We start from the raw sequence: 19637 nt of genomic DNA on the forward strand, positions 1-19637 counted from the left end.
ATCATCACCTCCCCCCCCCCTTCATCCCCACGTCCAGACACACCTGCTGGTCAGCTCCTGCATGTCCTTATCAAAGGCCTTGCCCCGGATGAGCACCAGCTTGTCCCCACGGGTGCCGTCAAGCACGTGGTCAACGACGAAACGAACCATGGGTCGGCTGCCCGTCTCCGCGGGCACGGCGGCGCGCAGACACAGCTTCTTGCCGACCTCGTACGCCGACTCGGCCTGCCGAGCGTTGGGCTGCAGCGAGGAGGCGGCGGCGGCGGCGGCAAGACACACACAAGACGAAGCGGCAAGACACAATCACGGCCTGGTATTTCAACGATATGCATGCTGATATTTATCCGCCAACATTTCAACATGTTATTTGACAAAAATCAAAGTTTTATGAAAGCACTAACCAGCAAAAGCTATATGGCAAGAGCCAAGACGGAAACCTTTCGGCCAACTAATATTAATAATAATAATTCTTTTCAGCATATTTGCTAAAGTCCAAGCAGCACAAGGGACGGGAGAACCCCGGCATGGATAAAATATCTCACCACCCTCATCCTCACCACCATGACCACCACCCTCATCCTCACCACCATGACCATCACAGCAAGTTGACACGCAATCCCCCGCCCCCCCAACACCCCGCCATCACCCACCTTGACCACCAGTATAGGTCGGTTGCAGTCGCGCGCCAGGCTCAGCGCCACACTCCCCACCACACTGGAGCCCTGAGCAGCTGCCAGACTCATGCTCCCGGTCACCAACAGGCTGGCACGGACCAGCTCGGCGTAGGCGGCAATGTCCTCCACAATAGACTGACGTTTGACCTGCGGTCCATCCATGCGTTCATCCATGCAATCGCCGCCAATCAGGTGGATCAGGTGGACACACACTTTTGGGAGACAATTTTAAAACAGACACAGCTGTCAGTGTGTTTCCTCTTTCTGCTGCGTGAGAATGAAGAAATCGGCGAGAGCGGTCAAAACGCCGCGCGCGCGCCACGCGCCCTCTCTCTCTCTCTCCCTTCCCCCCCACCACTCAAGCGGCGCCTCAAGATGCCGGCAAAGGCAAACCTCTTGTGTAACTTTTGACAACTATTGAAACTGTACACACCAGTAATACCAAACTGCCGTACCTGTACGACGGACTTGACGTCGCCCAGCGTGGCCGCGGCCATGCTCTCAAACTTCTCCGCCACCCCCCGGGCAGCAGAAACAGCCATGGAGGAGGGGTCCTTGGCGATACTCAGCACATGAAGACAGTCGGCACCAGGCTTCATGACGGCCATGGCGACACGCACCTAATTGGAAGCGTGTGTACATATGTATGTATGTATGTGCATGGGGAAAAGGGAGAGGGAGGTTTTGGATAAGGAACTGGACGTGGAAGCCCTGGGGGATTTCCAACACACACACACACATACACACACATACACACACATACACACACATACACACACATACACACACATACACACACATACACACACATACACACACATACACACACATACACACACCACGCCAGTTGCGTGTGGAGGCGGCCCTTTGCCATCTTCCATCTCACCCATCCACCCATCCCCCCACCCAACCAAACCGCGCACGGCCCCTCACCGCCAGCGGACACGCCGCGTCGTCCGTGACCGCCACCACGATGACTCTCTGCTGCAGCGGCCCCCGGCCAGGCCCTCCCAGGACTGAGCCGCCCACCACCCCGGCCCCCGCGTGGGAAACAACCCGTGACCTGGCCGTGTTGGTCGCGGAGACGCTGGCCCTGAAACCCGGATGGTTGTCCTGCTCGCCCATCACCCACAGCAACGTGTCCAGGTCGCTGTCGTTAGTCAACAACCGGCCCCGCTGCAGCGCAGACTGCGCAGACTGTGCAGTCGCAAGCGTAAGGCTGTTGTTGCCGGCACCCGCCGGCGATGCCGCGCCGGCGGCGGAGGCGGCGGCGGAGGCTGTAGCGCCGCTTCCAGCGCCAGCGCCTCCGGCGCTGGAGAGCCGCGCCTGCGGCGCGGCAGCGGCGGCTCCGCCGCCGCTGCCAATGACCGGCGGAAGACTGCCGCCGTCGATACCAGTATTGCCAGTGTTGCCGGCGGCGGCGCCGCCAGGGCCTGTTGTCGCACTGCCGCGGGAACCGAACGACAGCGCTACGCAGCGGGCGGCGGGCTGTGCGGTGATGTCGGATGCGTCAAAGGTGACGTACAGGTAGCCCCCCTCGCCAATGCTAACGGAAGGTCGAAAGATGGAGGGCCCGGAGAGGACGGCTGCACACACGGACGGCGGCCCACGGGGGTGGGCACGGGGTGGACACGGGGCGCAGTTTGGGCATAAGTAAAGAGGGGGCCAGACGGGGTCCGTCGAGAGGGGGGGAGCTTAAAACCCCTTCACCATCATCACCATCACCATCACCACCACCACCACCACCACCACCATCAGTAACAGCGACAACAGCGACAACAACGACAACGACAACAACAATCTCCAAAAAAACAATACCGTTTTGACTTGCGAATCAACTACAAGATCCAACGGACGATTATTAGCTACGCAATGCCGTCTGACCCGCAACGATTTCCGAGAGCTAGTGAACTCCCTCCCTAGAGCACCACTCCTTCCACCTCAGGCCACCGCCCACCACCACCGCCACCAAGCTGCCACCAAGCAGAGTCCCCCCGCTCGCAGCCCCCAGTCCGTCTATCCCTGCCGCCCGCACCCTCCTAGCAGCACATCATGACACCTAGCAGCACATCAGCAGGCACCCGCCTCCCTGCCTACCTCTCAGGCTGGGTACGTGGTACATGTACCTCTTGATGGACACCGGCACACGTGGCGTGGTGCCATTCTGTTGGGCTGCGGTGTCGACGAGCTGCTGAAGACCAGCTGCGGATATACGGTGTTGGGTTTGCAGGGTTTGCAGGGTTTGCAGGGTTTGCAGGGTTTGCAGGTAGTGAAGAGTGAGGAACGTGGGGTCGGGTAGGGTCGGGTAGGTTGAGGTAGCAAGCACTGTCAGTGAGGAGGTACGACACCCTGTCGGACCCTGCTCAACACCTCCATAAAGAGTTCCAACCCGATGATGCATGAACTGTAAAAAGAACCTCGGGGCTCCTTTGTCATCGTCATCTTTCCTTAACTATTTTTGCGAGAGTTTTGTTCCTTCGATTTAATCTCTCTGTACGCGTAAAATGCCTGGGCCCACCAATGGGCTACATACGTCTCGTAATTCGAGAGTGTCCCCGATCGATCGCCGACTTACCCGCCAAAGCCGGTGTCTGGACATCCGCCCACTTAATGTCACACACCGACAACGGCCCGCCCTCGCCGCCAATGCCGCCGGCGCGTCCTGCCGAGCCAGACGAAGCTAGCGACCGACGGCTGCTACTGGCGCCGCCGCGGCCGCCGCCGCCGCCAGCGGCGCTGCCGCCACTTCCTGACTTGTCTAAGGAGCAACGCGGAGATCCGGACTTCGGGGCTCCCGTCAGCGGCGGCGACGGCGGCGCGCTGAGAGGTTGCCGCTGCGGCGGGATATGCAGAGGCCGTAGCGGCGCTTGGACCGACGGCGGTTGGGACGGCGGTTGAGGCTGCGCCAGCGGCGGCGTCGACGGACCCGTCAGCGCAGTGTGGGCGCTATCGACGGAAGTGCTAGCGGATGAGGAAGTGGACGTCGAAGAGGTCGAAGGGGCCGAGGATGAGGAGGATGTTGCCGCGTAGGAGGAGGACGTGGCGGAGGTGGAAGACGTAGCGGGACCTGAACCATGCGGCCCCGTACGACCGTTGGTACGACGGAGCAGCGGCACGTTGGCGGCAACGGCGGCAGGTGCTGGCGGCGGCACCGCCGACAGGGCTCGCTCTTTGAGCGAAAGGACAATGCCGGAGCCGTAACGGCTAATTCCATGCAGCGACTCGATTAACTCGACCTGTAGGCGACAAAAACAATTGATTGGCAAGCAGAGAGTGATACAACTCGAGGTGCAATACACACGCAAACACACGTAACCATACCTGCATGCTCATGTTGGCATCCATGCTGTCGGACAGTGCGTACGACAACGCCAGCTGTTCGATGTTGAGGCAGTTCTCCGGAGAGTAATGCACCAGGTCTCGGAGCCGCCAACTGGACAGCCAGGTGACTTCCCTGGAGCGCAGGACGGGATGCGGACAAGGGAAGGAGAGGGAGGAGAGGGAAAGACACATACGCAAAAAAAAAACCAAAGTCAAAGAAAACAACTGTGGACGTTCAAACTAAGTGAGGATGAGGAGGGAGAGGGGGAAAGAGACGAACCACGTGAACGAGTGAAGCTGCTGCCAAGGAAAGAGAAGTAGAGCTGACCAGTAGGCGGTTTTGAAGGAGCCGACCGCGGGATGATGATGGCCGCGGAAACCTACCTACCTACCTAGCCGCCAAGACTAAAATAAGAGCGGAAGAAAAGCAGTAAAGCGAAGCCGTAAAGAAGTAAAGGTAGGTGTAGAGGCGGCGAAAAAGAACTGATGACGTGAGCTGGAATATAGGTTGCCGCCGGCCTGGCGGCGGCATTGACAAGGTGGACCAAAAATGGACCAAAAATGGCTGATGGGCTGGTAATAAAAAGCTAACGACATGTTAGTGCTCCTCCCAACCCCCCAAACACGCGCCCGACCCGACCGAGAGGGAGAGGGAGCGGGAGAGGAGGTGGAGGAGGGGGGATTATGGACCAAAGACGCGTAGTACGGGCAGTATGAGGACAGAAGGGTAAAAACCGTAAAACATGGTCAAGGGTCAAGGGGGGGAATGTTATGACGGCGTTACACTCACTTTTCCAAAAACGTATCCAGCGCGGATCGATCCAGGGGCCGTCGCTCCGAAAGGTCAGCGCCGCCCAGCCGGAACGCCTCAGATCCCGCCCAGCATAACGCCAGCAGCGCATAGCCCGAGCCGGCAGCGCGTGGCGGCGCCTGCGGCGCCGGCGCGAAGGTGCGCTTCACCTTGTCGTACGCATGACCCGGAGCACGCTGTTGTACACTGATGATTACGTTATCCGGCGAGAACCTGGAGTCATGTCAGATGGAGGGTCGGAAGTACCCGGGGCGGGGCGGGGCGGGGGGCCCCCCATGTGTTTTTCATTTTCTTTGACTCAACCGATGACCCGTCATTGGCACTTTTCGACTGAGGGCGCGGCCCAAAAGTGCCGCGCCCTCAGTCGAATCAGTCCAACCAACCTGCCACCTGCCACCTCCCTCAGACACGGGGAAACCCCCAGCCTTTCCCCCCTATTTCACGCCGCCCCCCAATCTCAGAACCCAAGATCGTTTTGCCCGACTGCACATCTTCCGTACAAAACTCAGCCCATCTTAGTCGTTGCAAGCGTCCCTTATTCCCTCCTCTCCCGCCGGAACCCCCACACCCCGAAACACGCACACACACACATACGCACATATACGCACACATACACGCACATGCACGCACATGCACGCACATGCACGCACGCACCTGCACATCTTCCGTGCCGTCAGGTCCCGCACCACCGCCTCCACCTGACCCTCGTGACACGACAGCACCACCTGCATCTTGCCAACCGCTTCCGTACCCGCCAACGACTCAACTGCCGTAGCCAGCGCCAACAGCTGCCGTACACCCAAGCCCAGCCCCACTAGGTGGGAGGTCCATTCCGTACGGGTTGGGTGGGTTACGGCTAGCAGCTGCCAGGGGTCCACCGACCACATGGCCAGGGGGCCCAGCCGTGCTGACATGAAGATGTCGTCATCCACGTGAATCTGTTTTAGAGGGGGCGAGGGCGAGGGCGAGGGCAAGGTGAGAGCCACACACCCACGGTCATGCATCACAGGCTCATCCTAATCTGCTTCTCCGCCGTTGCACCATCCCTCCTCCCCCCCTTCCTACCCACCCCACCCCGCCCACTTCCCTTCCCTTCCCCTCTCCCTCCCTCCCTCCCACCACACCCCTCACCTGCACCGCCAAGCGGCCGTCCTTAATGTCCCGCAGCACCACGTCCTTGTACCTCGCTGCCTGCTGCCGCAGCCCGGGTAGCGCCGCCTCATGCACCGGCGGCATGGCCCACTGCTGGGCCTCCACCCACCGCCCGTTAGCGCTGCGTAGCAGTAGGTACAGGGGAGGAGAGATATAAGGCCCCAGCAGTATCAATAAACCAACCATTAATCTTTCAGCAAAGTAACAGCCAGTTCACCGACAGGAAGATTATGAGTGTAGGTCTTAACATCTGGATAAGGATCCACTATGGCTGTTACTATTTTGCTAAAACTCCCCTCATTATCCCTAATATACATACCTATATGTATATATACACATATATATACAAGCAACTGGTAAGATATGCCGGAATAGAGTACTGAGACATCTAACCCCCTTCCCCCCAGTAGTAGCAGTGGGGAGAGTGGAGCCTTAGGAGCGGCAAGGAAGCAAGCCCTAAATCGGAGCTTTTCAGCGGCAATCGCCCCACCCCGGCTTTCCGTCCCGCCTTCCACCCGCGCGCGCCGTACCCACGCCGTACCGATTGCAGTACATATTGAGCATGCCCGAGGTCGACTGCAGGATTGCCGCATTTTCCTCAATCGATGCCAAGAGCTGCTGTTGCCTCAGCACATTGGCTGTCTCCGCATCTCGGAGGGACCGCAGCTGGTGTCTGGCGGCTCGCAGCGGCAGCGCGATCTTGCTAGCGATGCGTTGTGCCATGGTCCCCACTCGATGCTCTCCGGGGGTGCTGGGGGCCTCGTTACCCAGTACAGGACGATACGTGTCACTGTGGATTTCAATGAGTGGATAGAGCACGGGATGCGGAGGGGACGCGCGATGCGAGTTGAGACTCGATGATATTCTCCCAATCCGCCAATCCACGTGTGTAAAGACCATGTGTGTAAAGAAGTAAAGAACCCCAAGGGCACCCATACACACGATTAGACTAGCACATCGTGGTGGGCTCGGCAGGGTTGCCGAAAAATATTTGCCATTCAAGCAAGTCGCGTAAACTAGACCCTATTTACAATATTAGACAATCTCGGTCGGATTTTCCCGACCGGTCTCTTCTCAGCGGCAATGGTGCCCCTGCCCCTGCCGACGGGGAGCTTTAAGTAATGGCAGTGCGGGGGGAGGAGCTGTAGCGACTTGGCTGAGGGGAGGGGGGGTGCGGAGGTGTTGGGGGACTTGTGAACACCGCGGGATCGTGTCAAAGCTCCCTCCCCGCGCTCCCCTCCCTCACCCGTCTAGTTCAACTCCTCCTCTCCCACCGGCAGGCTGTGTTTTGACCCCCCCCCAAAGCGTGCGATTCCTCATGCCCCGCTACCCCCTCCCGCTGCCCCCAAACCCCGGTCCCGGTACGCAAACAGCTCCGAAACCTCACCTAGCCCGTTGCGGACCAGGCGGACCAGGCCGACCAGCCAGCACGGGTGAGCCCCCGCACGACGGGGGTCGCGGGCCCATGCCCAGTAGCGACGGCCGCACAGGTGAAGCTGGCCTTAGCAGCCCGCCAGCTCCTCCACCTCCCCCAGCACCTCCTGCAGCCGCCGCCGCCGCTGCAGCGGTTGCTGCTGGTACCGGCTCGCTACGGCACCGTACTCCCGTACCCGACGGAGCCGAAAGCCGCAGCGACCCAGGCGCGCTTGGCCGTGACGGCCGTAGCGGCGCGCCGTGGGTTTGCTGTCCGGATAGCGGCAATAGCAGCTCCCCAGCGGACGTGCTGCCGCCGCCGCTGCCGCCGCCGCCGGGCGTCGCCGGGGGGTCTGGCTGGGAAAAGGCACCCGACCACGACGCGCGAGCGAGACTCGTGCGGCCTCGGGGAGTGAGGCCAGCGCCGCCTCCTCCGCCCTGTAGCGGCGGGGAGCCATTGGCCAGGAGGGGGGTTGCGGCGGCGGCGGCGGCGGCGCCCGACGCACTGCTGGGTGTGGTGGCACGCCGGCGCGCGGCGCTGAAGGCGGGCGGCGGGCCCAGGTAGCCGACGGTGGGTAAGGCTGAGGCCAGCGGCGCCGATTGGAGGCTTAGCGAGCCCCCGGCGGAGTTGGAGTTGCGTCTTCCGGGAGGGGCCGAAGCAGGGGCGTCTGCGGTGGATGTGGGTGAGAGGGAGAAGTGGGCAGGGGTGCGGTGAGGTGATGCTAAGCTGCGTCACGACTGAGGATAAAGGAGTGGGCCTTGGGGTAAAGGTGCGCCCGCGCCTGCCATCTGTATTTGATCAGACAGCCCCGCTCTTAATATTAATTTTGTTCACGTCTTGAGTCTCCCGGTCTCGAATACATTGGATACATTTTATATAGCTATATGACCCAATATAATACTTGTTGGCCAGTATCGCTGACAGGGAGCAGTGACCGGAGGCGGAGGAGAGGGGAGCTCAGAAGGGGAGCTCAGGAGATAGCGCTGGGGATGTGAATCCACGCAGCTGGAAGAACAGACAAACATACAGAGAGACACGCAAGATACGGCCCACGGAGGCCCTACCTCGCAGCCGTGTGCCAGGCTTAGCCCGAGGGTAGCCCGCGCTGTCAAAGCCGGGCGACGCGCCGCTGTAATGCCACCGCGGTTTGTTCGGTGAAGAGGCCTTATGCCCTGGATGCCGCATCGCCGCCATAGCGGCCGCCGCCGTGGCCGCCGCCTCGTCGGCGTCCAAGCCGTCGTCGTCCAGGGCCGCCGCCTCTGCGTCAGAGGACACCCCAGCCGCCGCCGCCGCCGCCGCGACCGCGGCGGCGTCGCCGTCGCCGTCGCCGTCGTGGCTGTCGAGGGCTTCCGGCGGGCAGGACGCCTCCAGCGCCTGTTGCTCCGCAGCGAGCTGCTGCATGGCCGATCGCAGGTTCTCCAGCTCAGCCTGGATTGGTGAAAACGAAGACAGTACAGATAAATTAAAGCTGTAAATAGTGCAGACGTACAGGGTAATTATACAGGGCAACAATACAGAAGAAATGCATGTTCGATATTAGACCAATTATTAGTGGTCTGGTCTATTATGGACAAAAGATGTGCATCACGCACCCCACGTCGCTAGTACCCCTGCTTTGCCCGGATTCAGACCGCCGCCGCCACCGCCGCAGCCACAAGGACGCACCTTCATGTCAGGAAGTTTGTCGCGTGCAGCCGCCAGCCGCTCGCCCTCCTCCACAAATTTCTGGACGCCCTCCCCCAGCTGCTGCTCGGCAAGCAGCGCAAAGTTCTCGACGCGGGCGCCGTCAAACCTCTTCTTGGCCTTTCATCCCCATTTCGACAAGCGACACAAAAAGAACGAAACATACGCAGAAAGCTTTGAATTGAATGCATGACTGCCAGGACGAACATGCCAATTAGGCGAAAGAGAAAGGACGTCATCTGCTCTCACGGTCGGAAGGTCCGCGCGCTCAAAAATCGCCTCTTACTACGCACGCATGGGTTCTTCGTACGTGCGTCCGCTACAGATTAATCCGCTCAACTCCCGCACATTGCAGCAACGACTGCAGCCCCCGCCGGCAGGTGAAGCCCCACCGAACCCCAGCATATAAACAAAAGTGTTATGTTACCGATTTCGACGCGTATCCTACTCACATTCATGGCAACGTACGTCCCTACAGCCAGGAATGCGGTCTTCTTGGCGTGCTGCACCGTCTGTCGCCATTTGGTGTTGCCGCCTCCGCTGGCGGCGGCGGCACCAGAGCCCTTGGCCGCGCCGCTGCCTTCCGCTGCGCCGGCCATCGAATCCGGCGACGGCTTGGCCCCTATGCAGTGCGGAGAGGAAAATGTTTATGCATGCTAAAACCGTGCATAGGGTGTATAGAGTGGACGGCCCGCCCCCAAGTCTCGGCTCCGAAACCACGAGACCTCACCACATGCACCCCCAACGGGCAGGGATGCACGTTGGCGGGTACATGTTAATCACATACATACAGGCAAGGATAAATACCCAACCAAGTAAAACGGCAGTGGTGGTATCCGTCAACCAGCAAGCATCAAGCACCGCCTGAGACGTGTATCCATGTTTTTTGGCGTAAACTTAGCGTCGGCGCTATTTTCCTAATACTTTTCAACATAAACATAAACGCGTTCATATACCCGTTCGCTCAGTACTCGCATTCTCCTACTGTGCTAACGAGCGCGAAGAGGGGCTGGTGTCAAGCAACTCACGTTGCGAAACAGCGCCAGGTCCGCTCTTGCTGCTGTACAACCGCTGCAGCGTCGCCACCTGCTCCGCCGTACGACGGGCCGCATCCCTGTGGTTTACACATCGTACGTAAATCCGTATGTATGTACATGATCCCCATAGATAGATAGAGAGAGAGAAGCGAAAGGAGAAAGGGCCGGGCGGCGGGTCAAAGATAACACAACAGTCACAGTCAACGATCAAGTAACCGACTGCATGAATGGCGGCGCCTGAGTTATGCCCCCTACGGCCGCCAGGTCATGTTTCTGCCCCGTCATCTCATGTTTGGCGGGACCGCGGTGTCGTTATTCAGCCCTTTCCTAGCTTAAATGTTTTAGCCTGTGAAGCCCCTGTGTCTGCCATGCGTCCATGCCTGACCCCCGCGCACATCGTCAACCATTAAGGCGCCCAATCCCTCGCCAGCCGCTCAGCTACTCGGCCAGCCGACCGGCCAGCGATACTCACAACTTGGCGCTTGATGCCTCCGAAATCTCCACAGCCTCCGTGGCCAGGGCCGCGATGTGGGAGTTGCGCAGGATGGAGGCGGAGTTATTGAAGGTCCTGCAGACCCACGGGTCACCAAGCCGGTGCACAGGATGAGGCGGACGAACGAATCCACGGGTCGCAGAGCGAGCGGACGGACAAACGGACGAACAAAAAGACCCGGAGGTTGCGGAACGGGCGGACGGACAAACGGACCCACGGGTCACCGGCTTTGCAGAATGAGGTGGCCGGACGGACGCACGGAACCCCATCCCCGCGAGATGCACAAGCATCTCAAATGCATGTATGTATATCTGTACGAATGCACGTAACAGCAGTAAAGTACGTGGCAGCGCACATCTCCGGGGCCCTCTCCACTCACCCCCGCTCGTTCATCTTCTGCCGCAGGTAAAAGTCCGCGTACTGCAAGTTCATCTGTACGTCGCCCTGCCCGCGACGGAGTGCCATAAGTTGGCGCCGCTTTGCCTGCGTGTCGAGCCATCACATCACATGGTACATGAATGGGTTTGGATGGCATGTTGAAAGGGGCTATCACATAGTCACTACTCAGATGCCTGTGTGTGCGTTTTGTGTTTTGTGTTTTGTAATGTGTTGTGTAGCACAAGCAATACAAAGAGTAAAGTGAAGTCCGTCTCCACAACAGTGTATATATGTATATATGTGTGTGTGTTACACCTCATTTACGTTACCCTAATACTATGCATGCATGTGGAAGCTAACCTAGGGTTCGCGGAGTCGAGCACAGCTCAGCGTTTAGGGTCGCAGGCTCAAAAGTACTTCCGACCTTACCAGTGTCAATACCGTGCCTTTCTGCACCACAGCTCACCTCCACCGTGCCCGTCCACCATCCCGGTGCATGAAGGTCCTACCCATTCCCCCCTGCACCACGACTGACATCACCATCACGACCATCACCACCGTCATTGCCACCACCACCACCACTACCACTACCACTACCACTACCACTACCACTACCACTACCACTACCACTACCACTACCACTACCATAACCACTACCATTACCACCACCACCACCAATAACAACAGCAACATGAACTCCATTGCTCATGTCCGATCAACACCCAACTCCGTGCACCGTTCATGCATTCGTCTTCCAGCATATACCCCTCAACCTCCGCATCGCATCCCGCCCCTACCTCCTTCTCCAGCTCCTTCCGCCCCGCTTGTTCGTCTTTGGAGAGCGCAGCTTCCATCTGGTCGCTGGTTTTAACGACTTGATTCTGGGGAAGGACGGGCGCGCGTGAAGGGGCCGTACGTGTACGGCCATTGCACACAATGTTCGGTTACAGACGAACAGCCCATTAAAGACGAGCAAGAGCGCAGCAACTGAGAGCCCTGCCACGAATGAACCTTGGCCTTTAACCCGCCGTATGCGTCCGTCCGTCCGCAGTGCACAAAACCCAACCCAGAAACGTGTGACAGCGCTGTGGAACAATTTTCGTTGCCCTTATGGTGTAACGCCTACATGCAATGCAATGCCCCCTTTGGGTACGGTAGGACCAGTGGGGCATTGCCACGCTGCGGGCTCTCTAAAATGCCCGCAGATCGGGCAGCAGCACCCATCGCTGCTCATCGCAGCAAGCACAAACACGCAGGAGCCAGCTGCAGCACGCGTATTTGCGGCGGCTGTATTTTCTCGTCCTTTTTCCAGCCCCCGAAACCATATTCCCGTGGATCAAGGAGGGGCCACCGGAAAGAAACCCTTCAATAATTTCTTGAGTGCCATGTGGAGTACAAATCAATAACTCCTGTCCATGCCATGGACCCATGGCGCAATCGCTTTTCCCCCCTGGAATACATGCTAAGGGTATTAAATGTAAGCTATGGGCGCAAAGTGTTTGCGTTGATTGGTACCAATCGGCTTGCGAATCTTCAAGGTGCATAGGTGACCGCGTTCGCACGACAAGCCGGCCGTACCCTAGATTTTTTCAGAAGTGAGATACTGAGCTTCTTAGTCCCAAGCCATACCAAGCCAAGCTGATGACAGACCGGGCATTTCAGAAGGTAGCAATGGACTCCCAGCAACCGTCTCACATTGCGATGGCTCGTTCCCACAGGACGTTCTTCAGTGGCAAACTGTGAAACCTAGCCTACGATTTATAACCCCGCCACAGAGCAATCAGTCAAGCTCCACCACCTACCCCCAGCCAGTCCAGCCGAGCAGTGAAGCTCTGATTCTTTGCAAGGGCAGGCCGGTCATAGCCTGCGGACCGGACATTACATTGGATTTTTAGTGTGCGTACACTGCGAAGCTTGGGCAGTACACAAAATTGGAATGGCACAGTAATTCGCAAGCAGCTGGCCCAGTTAAAGCAAGGCATGATGCCTGATGGGCTCAATAAAGAAGCATCTAAGGCTAATCAATGGTCAAAATTGCTACTGAATATGGTTTTCCCCGGTTTCGAGTAACATAGCTCATGGCGTCACGCCAAAAGGAGGACAGCAAAGTACGCAACACCACGCTAGCACAGTGATGCTGTCTGTGATTTGCCTTGGGGACAAAGATTTCGGAAGCACTTTAGGTTCCAGCTCTCAGCATGCACCGAGAAGCCAGCAACGCAACCCCAAATCGAAGCTGCTGCGGACACATAGCCAAATCGCCCGTAGCGTAGCATACCTCCAAGCTCATCGAGCTCCTTGGCGACAGCGTTCTTTGGCCCATTTTCCAGGAAGTCCTTACTTGCCGCGCCTCCCATTTTTTAGGTTAAGAGTTAACACATATCGGAAATAATTTACCAGATAGCTTGTTATCAAAAACGGTGCCAAGCAAAACCAGGGGCCCAAGGCGTCAAGGAGTTTCGTGAGCTGTTTAGTTTCCACTTAGAATACTAGATCGAAAATGTTACGCGTAAGTGATAACAATAATATATGGCTCTATTGTGTTGCGTTACAGCAATTGTTGCCCAGGAAGGCAAAATGTCCTATCCGTACACAGGAACCGTTGAAGTGGTAGGCGTCGAGCCCATCCAAGAACACGTCCTAGATTGCGCGCGAACTTTCACGGATGCGTCCAATATTTCGCGTGGAACTGCTTATACCACAATTGATTATAAGTCTGGTGATCATTGTTTTTTCTCAGCTCTATGGCCATCTGTTCCATTTCCCGGTTCATATTTACCGGTTCATATCAAGATCGCTTTCCAGATTTGCTTGAATTATTGATCCTTTCTCGACTAGCCAGGCTTTCCGAGCACGTTCGTGCCGACCGTTCTAGTTATTTCAGTTATGCGCAAACTCGTTCCCAAGCGAAGTTACACACCTTGAAGTTAGATCAGTGTTAACAACAACTTTGGATATTTGAATAATTCCATGGGAAACAAAACCAGTGGAAATCCTGAAATATCACCTTCCGACGATCACATTGACGTTCCTCCGAGGGATACCGAAGCGCAGGCGGGGACACCGTCATTGCAGCATGGAAGTTACACGCCTTCCGATTCAGCTGATCAGGAAACACCAACCGCCGATTCCACGTCGGCCGTCACCGCATCCCATGTCTTTCCACACATCCCACATGGCACATCCCTTGCGCGCAGTACTAACCCCATCAACCTGCCCGAAATTCCTAGGCCCAACATAAACCCCTCCCTGGACATCTGGTCCTGCCTGGCCTACGCCAACGCGCGCTTTGGATACCGCCTCGCCATCGTTGACCTGGCGCCAACACCGGTCAACGCGGTCGCGCCTGCATCCCCTGCGCCCTTCACACCGGCCGCGCCACCGGAGCTTGATCGCCTCCTGACCTATAAGGAGCTGCATGACCGGTCGGTGGCCGCAGCTGCGGCTCTGCTTGCCGCCGGCGTGCGCCGTGGTAGTCGTGTTGCCGTCATGCTCCGAAACTCAAGCGAGGTCCTGGAGCTGCACTTCGCGGCAGCGCTGCTTCGAGCTGTAATCGTCAACGTGGTAGGTTTCTTTTTTCTAGACAACACGGTGATTTTTCAAAGGTAGTAAATTGACCTCTTACGAGTCTATGATACGACAGCGAGGCAACTCTTGCTAGTCCGGCAGTACGGTACGGCCATTCTGGAAGGCAAACCGTATGGATCCATGTAGGTGATGCATGCCTTGATACGACCTAAGGGGAGGCGTGCTGCAGTTACAAATTTAAATTATCCTCATATTACTTCGCAAATGCTCCAAATCTGTACAGTTCATAGCAGAGATTTCCCAGCCCAAGCTACCAAAAGCAACGCAACACAGTTTTGGGTCGTGAGGCGGTTGTGTCTCGTTAACGAGGTTGTTATCGGCTAAGATAACGGTTTCACCGCTTTCACCACCCCACATCATGGCGTTTTAATGCCGTACACAACCCAAATCGTCACGACAGGTCTTCCGAAGCCTTTACCACCGTGCCTGCCCAATGGTTTGCTTCTTCCTCAGAACATCAATTTAGCACCGCCTGAGCTGTCGTACATTCTCCGAGACTCCGAAACCGAGATTCTCATCACGCACGCTGCTGAATTTGGAGCCACGGTTTCTGCAGCACTGGACTTCGCCACCACACAGACACCCAGTACGCAGCAGCTTACTGCTCCCGCTGCGAGCCCACCTTCGGCCGACTTCCACCTCCACACCATTTTCGTTGTCGATGATAGCAGCGCCGCCGCCACCGCGCGGCTACTCGCCAGCAGTGCCGTACGGCGTGGCAGCTTCATTCATGTATTGCCGTACCACAACGCCATCGCCGCTGCGCTGGCGACCGCGCCGGGCTGCAGCCCGGGGGAAGTGCGCGCCGCTGCCTTCACCGCTGCCGCCAACGCTCCGAATTCACCAACCTCCGATTGTACGGCTTCGCCGAGGACTGCCGCATGTCAAGATTGGGATCCTGACGATCCGTACCACATGTACTACACCAGCGGTACGACAGGACTGCCCAAGGGTGTCCTGCTGAGTCATCGCATCGTGATGCTGCACGCTATTGGCACCATTGCAGGTAGTAGGGTGCGCGGTGTGGAGTATTGGACGGGAAGGTTGCCTAAGTTGGCACCGGAAACCCACATGCACTTTAGGGCGAGGCTTTCCACCGCTCAACAACCGAGATAACCGCCCAACAACCGATACCGAAACGCTTAAAATACCGATACCGAAACGCTTAAATAGCCGAAACCAACGGCCTTCTCTGTGCAAGCGCCCCTCTCTACCCCGCTATACTCACCTCACCTAAGAAGCCATCCGTTTCCCGGGTGGACCGCTGCTGGTGTTCCACACACCTAGGGTGAAGGGCCCGACGTATGTTGTGTACAGCCAAACCACGTCATAATACACCTCCAGCGGTACGACAACAATATAGGTCTACTGGTACTGGTCCAAAAATTACAGACTAAACTATTCTGTGCGCCTAGTATAGTAATAGTTCATTAAGCAGGGAGGAACGCTCTGCTTTTTGACGAATATGATAGGCAATGTACGTACGTATGTACGTATGTTTTAAATGTTTATCCTCTCCTGCGCCGTGTGCTCATTGTGCCACCGTCAGAAATGCGGCTCCACGGCGGCGACGTGTGGGGCCACATCGCCCCACTCTTCCACCTGGTTGACGTGTTCGCGGTTTACTCCATCACCTTGGTCGGTGGCCGCCACGTCATCATGCGCACCTTCAGCCCCGCGGATGCTATCCTCGCAATTGGTGCGTGTTTTGACGTGTCTTTGTGTGCCTGTCTTTATGTTTAAACCCTGAGTCTGTATGTCTGCGCGTCTGTCCGTCTGTGTGTCTGTATGTATGTCTGTGTACGTGTGCTGCATGTGTGATACACGCCTTTCGCATGTTATTTACAACGCGGACGTGTGAAAACGCAGAAACTGAAATGATGGCCTGTTGACATGTCGGCATACGACTCGAGCAACCTTTCAAATATGAGAAATACGACACATACGCACAGATGCTCGTGTCTCCTTGCATCTATGATTCCCAACCCCCTCTCAACGCCAACCCGCCGTCCCCTCAGAGCGCGAGCGCATCACCGCGACCAACTTGGCGTCCACCATGCTCACCATGATTGCGAACAACCCGCTCCTGCCGCTAGCAAACACGTCGAGCTTGAGGGTGCTCAGCTGTGGGGGAAGCCCACAATCGCCTGCCATACTGGCGCGCGCAGTGGCGGCGCTGGGCTGCGAGATCTTCCTGTCGTACGGCATGACAGAGGTTTGTGGGAAGATCTCCATGAGCATCCTGCCGTACGGCTGGTGGCGCAGGCACGAACAGGTGGGCGGCGTTGCTGCTGTTGCTGTTGCTGTTGTTGCTGTTGCTGTTGTTGCTGTTGTTGCTATTCGGGCCCGTTGGTGTGTATGCGTATGTGTGTGTATGCGTATGTGTGTGTATGCGTATGTGTGTGTATGCGTATGTGTGTGTATGCGTATGTGTGTGTATGCGTATGTGTGTGTATGCGTATGTGTGTGTATGCGTATGTGTGTGTATGGGTATGTGTGTGTATGGGTATGTGTGTGTATGCGTATGTGTGTGTATGTTTGCGTGACGGGAGGAGCCGGTAAAGACGGAACGAAGAGAAAGCCGGACACAGATATGGCTGCGTGAGGTGTGAGGCGTGTTATAGCCCTGCAGGGGGTTGCTGGTGTGGTGGTGGGTGGGTGGTGATGTCACTGCCGTACCCCCCGTTTACACCCCCCCCCTCCGCGGGTGTTCTGGATCTTAAACCTGCAAAGCCGAATGTACGGCATCTCCTTGGTGATGGTGCTGATGCTGATGGTAGTGGTTGTGATGGTGGTAGCCGTGTGAAACGATGACTAATGAATGGATCCAACCATGACCCAGATCAGCAATGCAGCCTTGATTAGTTGTTTGACCCAGATCCAGATCCAGACCCTTCCCGATCCAGATCCCGCTGTGACCCAGATCAGCTAACACGTGGGCTCAAAAACATTTTGTATATTTGACGCGAATCCAGATCCTTTGCAATCAGCCGTACGACCCAGATCAACCGTTTGACCCAGACCAGCAACCACCACGCCATTCTGTTCCCATGGCGTCCCCCCGCGTCCTCTGCGCCGCTGACGTTCGGTTCCCTTCCAGGACGCCCCTGCCGCTGCGACCTCCGCGTCCTCCGCGCCTTCCGGGGCCGTCACTGGCGCCGCCACTGGCAGCGGTGCCGTCGGACACGTCGGTGACATGGCCACCCAGGCCGCCCTCAACCCCTCCCTGGACTTGGCGGTCCTCAGCTCCGCCCAGCTGATGGACCTGGTGTTCACGTGTGGTCGCCCATTTGTGCTCATGGAGGTGAGAACGGATGTATGGTAGGCGGTGAAGGCGGGGAAGGGGAGGGAGGGGAAAGACGAACCACAAACGAGTGAAGCTGCTGCCAGGGCAGGGGGGGAGGGTGGCGAGCTAGCTAGGGGCGAGGTGGGCGGGGAGGTAGGGGGAGGTAGGGGTATGCATACATAGCCCCATATGAGTCGTAGTAAAACTGTTTATTCACAATTTTCAGCCGCCTGTTGTGGCTTCACACATCCCCACATCGCTGGCCGGCGCAGGTGCGCGTCGTTGCGGAGGACGACCACGGCCACCAGCACGATGTGACCCCTGGCTCACAGGAAGTGGGGGAGGTGTGGTGCCGAGGGCCCACCGTCTTTGCTGGTGAGGCCGTGAAGGCAGGCTTTATTGGGTATAAAAATATGAAGTTTGCACGATTTACGGTAGAAAACCCGTTTGTACGATTTATAGTAAGAAACCCTAAAACAAAAACGATTGTTTTTCTTAGTTGTTACATGAAGATTGTCGCGTTGCTATGTCGGGTCGAGAGCCAACATAAATATTTAGCCTGCTGGTTGCTCAGTCAGTTCCTCTTACCTATCGCCGGAACCACCAAATTACCACTTCCTTGATTCGTGTGATACTGTGCCGTACCCAAGCAAGGCACCAAATGCTGTGATTCATTCAACATACCCGCCAGGTTTGTGTGCCTGTTTGTCTGTCCGTCTGTAATCCTCGCCTGTCCGGTGCATTCCCTTCCCAAACCCCCGTTCCACAGGCTACTGGCATCGCGAGCAGGCCACAGCCGAGTCATTCGCTCCTGGGGGCTGGTTCCGGAGCGGGGACTTGGCGGCTGTGGACGAGACGGGATACATCCGTGTTGTCGACCGCAAGAAGGACATGGTGGGAAGGAGGGGCCGGTTGTGGAAAAAGGAGGGTTTGGGGAGGGATGAAAGGGAGGGAAACAGGGGAGAAAGAGGGGAGGGGCGTCCTGCGTTACCGTACGAACAAGGCGCGAATCTACGTAGCAGAGTACGCTGACGTGAAGTAGTAGCCAGGATGTGGCTGTAAAAATTGGGCCTGAGAGTGGTTGCACAAATTGGGCCTGAGAGGAGAAGAGGCAGGAAGTGAGACGTGCGAAATGCACCGGCGGTGAAGGTCCTTAGAGAACCAACCGGATTTAACCATCCAATGAACCATTTTGCAAAGTACATGTCCTCGTCTGTCTGCATGTCTGTCCGCATGTCCTTGCTCCCCTCCGCTTTCTACTCGGGCCAGGATGTCCACCGCCCCTCATCCCTGCCGCTGACTGCCCGTCCTACCTTGCACCTGCCCCTGCGGTACATGTCCTGCGCCTGTCCCCTTCACCCCTCTAGATCCTCGTCGGCGGTGAAAATGTGTACTGCAGCGAGGTAGAGGCCGTACTGCAGGCGCACCCGGCCGTAGCGCAAGCGGCGGTGTTCGGACAGGCGAATGCGCTGCTGGGTGAGGTGGTGATGGCGGCCGTCGTGACGCGGCGCGACGCCGCGGCAACGGCAACGTTGGCAGCGGCGGCGGCGGCGGCGGCGGCGGACACATCTGAGGCTGATCTGCTGGGATGGTGCCGCCGGCGGCTGGCGCATTACAAAGTGCCCGCAAAGGTACGATATGTATGAGCTCGAGCATAAGGATAGCTCGAGCACAAGGATAGCTCGAGCATAAGGATAGAGAGGTCCGTGTGGGTATCACGCACACGACCCCGTCGTGGGAAGAAAGTGGGGCCACAAGTCGCCTAGTAGAGAGAGAGAGATCAAACAACCGGACACAGCC

At 57.4% G+C, this 19637-nt stretch overlaps 2 protein-coding genes across 2 annotated transcripts in view; one reads left to right on the top strand and one right to left on the bottom strand.

The window, feature by feature from the left end:
* The window catches only part of VOLCADRAFT_117970 (uncharacterized protein), a gene marked incomplete at both ends in the record, with an annotated part of 13882 nt that extends 562 nt beyond the window's left edge, over positions 1-13320 (bottom strand). The window contains 22 exons of the mRNA XM_002951876.1: positions 44-240; positions 651-821; positions 1130-1294; positions 1608-2000; positions 2043-2260; positions 2772-2876; positions 3250-3910; positions 3996-4128; positions 4786-5019; positions 5461-5744; positions 5938-6079; positions 6500-6748; positions 7346-8039; positions 8437-8800; positions 9038-9118; positions 9508-9677; positions 10084-10169; positions 10565-10660; positions 10965-11068; positions 11761-11844; positions 12766-12827; positions 13242-13320. Coding sequence (XP_002951922.1) covers positions 44-240; positions 651-821; positions 1130-1294; positions 1608-2000; positions 2043-2260; positions 2772-2876; positions 3250-3910; positions 3996-4128; positions 4786-5019; positions 5461-5744; positions 5938-6079; positions 6500-6748; positions 7346-8039; positions 8437-8800; positions 9038-9118; positions 9508-9677; positions 10084-10169; positions 10565-10660; positions 10965-11068; positions 11761-11844; positions 12766-12827; positions 13242-13320 — 4772 coding nt within the window. The remainder of the gene's footprint in view (positions 1-43; positions 241-650; positions 822-1129; positions 1295-1607; positions 2001-2042; positions 2261-2771; positions 2877-3249; positions 3911-3995; positions 4129-4785; positions 5020-5460; positions 5745-5937; positions 6080-6499; positions 6749-7345; positions 8040-8436; positions 8801-9037; positions 9119-9507; positions 9678-10083; positions 10170-10564; positions 10661-10964; positions 11069-11760; positions 11845-12765; positions 12828-13241) is intronic.
* Positions 13321-13707: 387 nt separating this feature from the next.
* Positions 13708-19637, top strand: part of VOLCADRAFT_92400 (uncharacterized protein) — a gene marked incomplete at both ends in the record, with an annotated part of 96352 nt that continues 90422 nt past the window's right edge. Inside the window, 9 exons of the mRNA XM_002951790.1 lie at positions 13708-13730; positions 14161-14527; positions 15005-15557; positions 16101-16250; positions 16570-16826; positions 17652-17855; positions 18110-18212; positions 18607-18731; positions 19205-19468. Coding sequence (XP_002951836.1) covers positions 13708-13730; positions 14161-14527; positions 15005-15557; positions 16101-16250; positions 16570-16826; positions 17652-17855; positions 18110-18212; positions 18607-18731; positions 19205-19468 — 2046 coding nt within the window. The remainder of the gene's footprint in view (positions 13731-14160; positions 14528-15004; positions 15558-16100; positions 16251-16569; positions 16827-17651; positions 17856-18109; positions 18213-18606; positions 18732-19204; positions 19469-19637) is intronic.

The sequence above is a fragment of the Volvox carteri genome (genome assembly GCF_000143455.1).
Source record: "Volvox carteri f. nagariensis unplaced genomic scaffold VOLCAscaffold_26, whole genome shotgun sequence".
NCBI classification, from domain to species: domain Eukaryota; kingdom Viridiplantae; phylum Chlorophyta; class Chlorophyceae; order Chlamydomonadales; family Volvocaceae; genus Volvox; species Volvox carteri.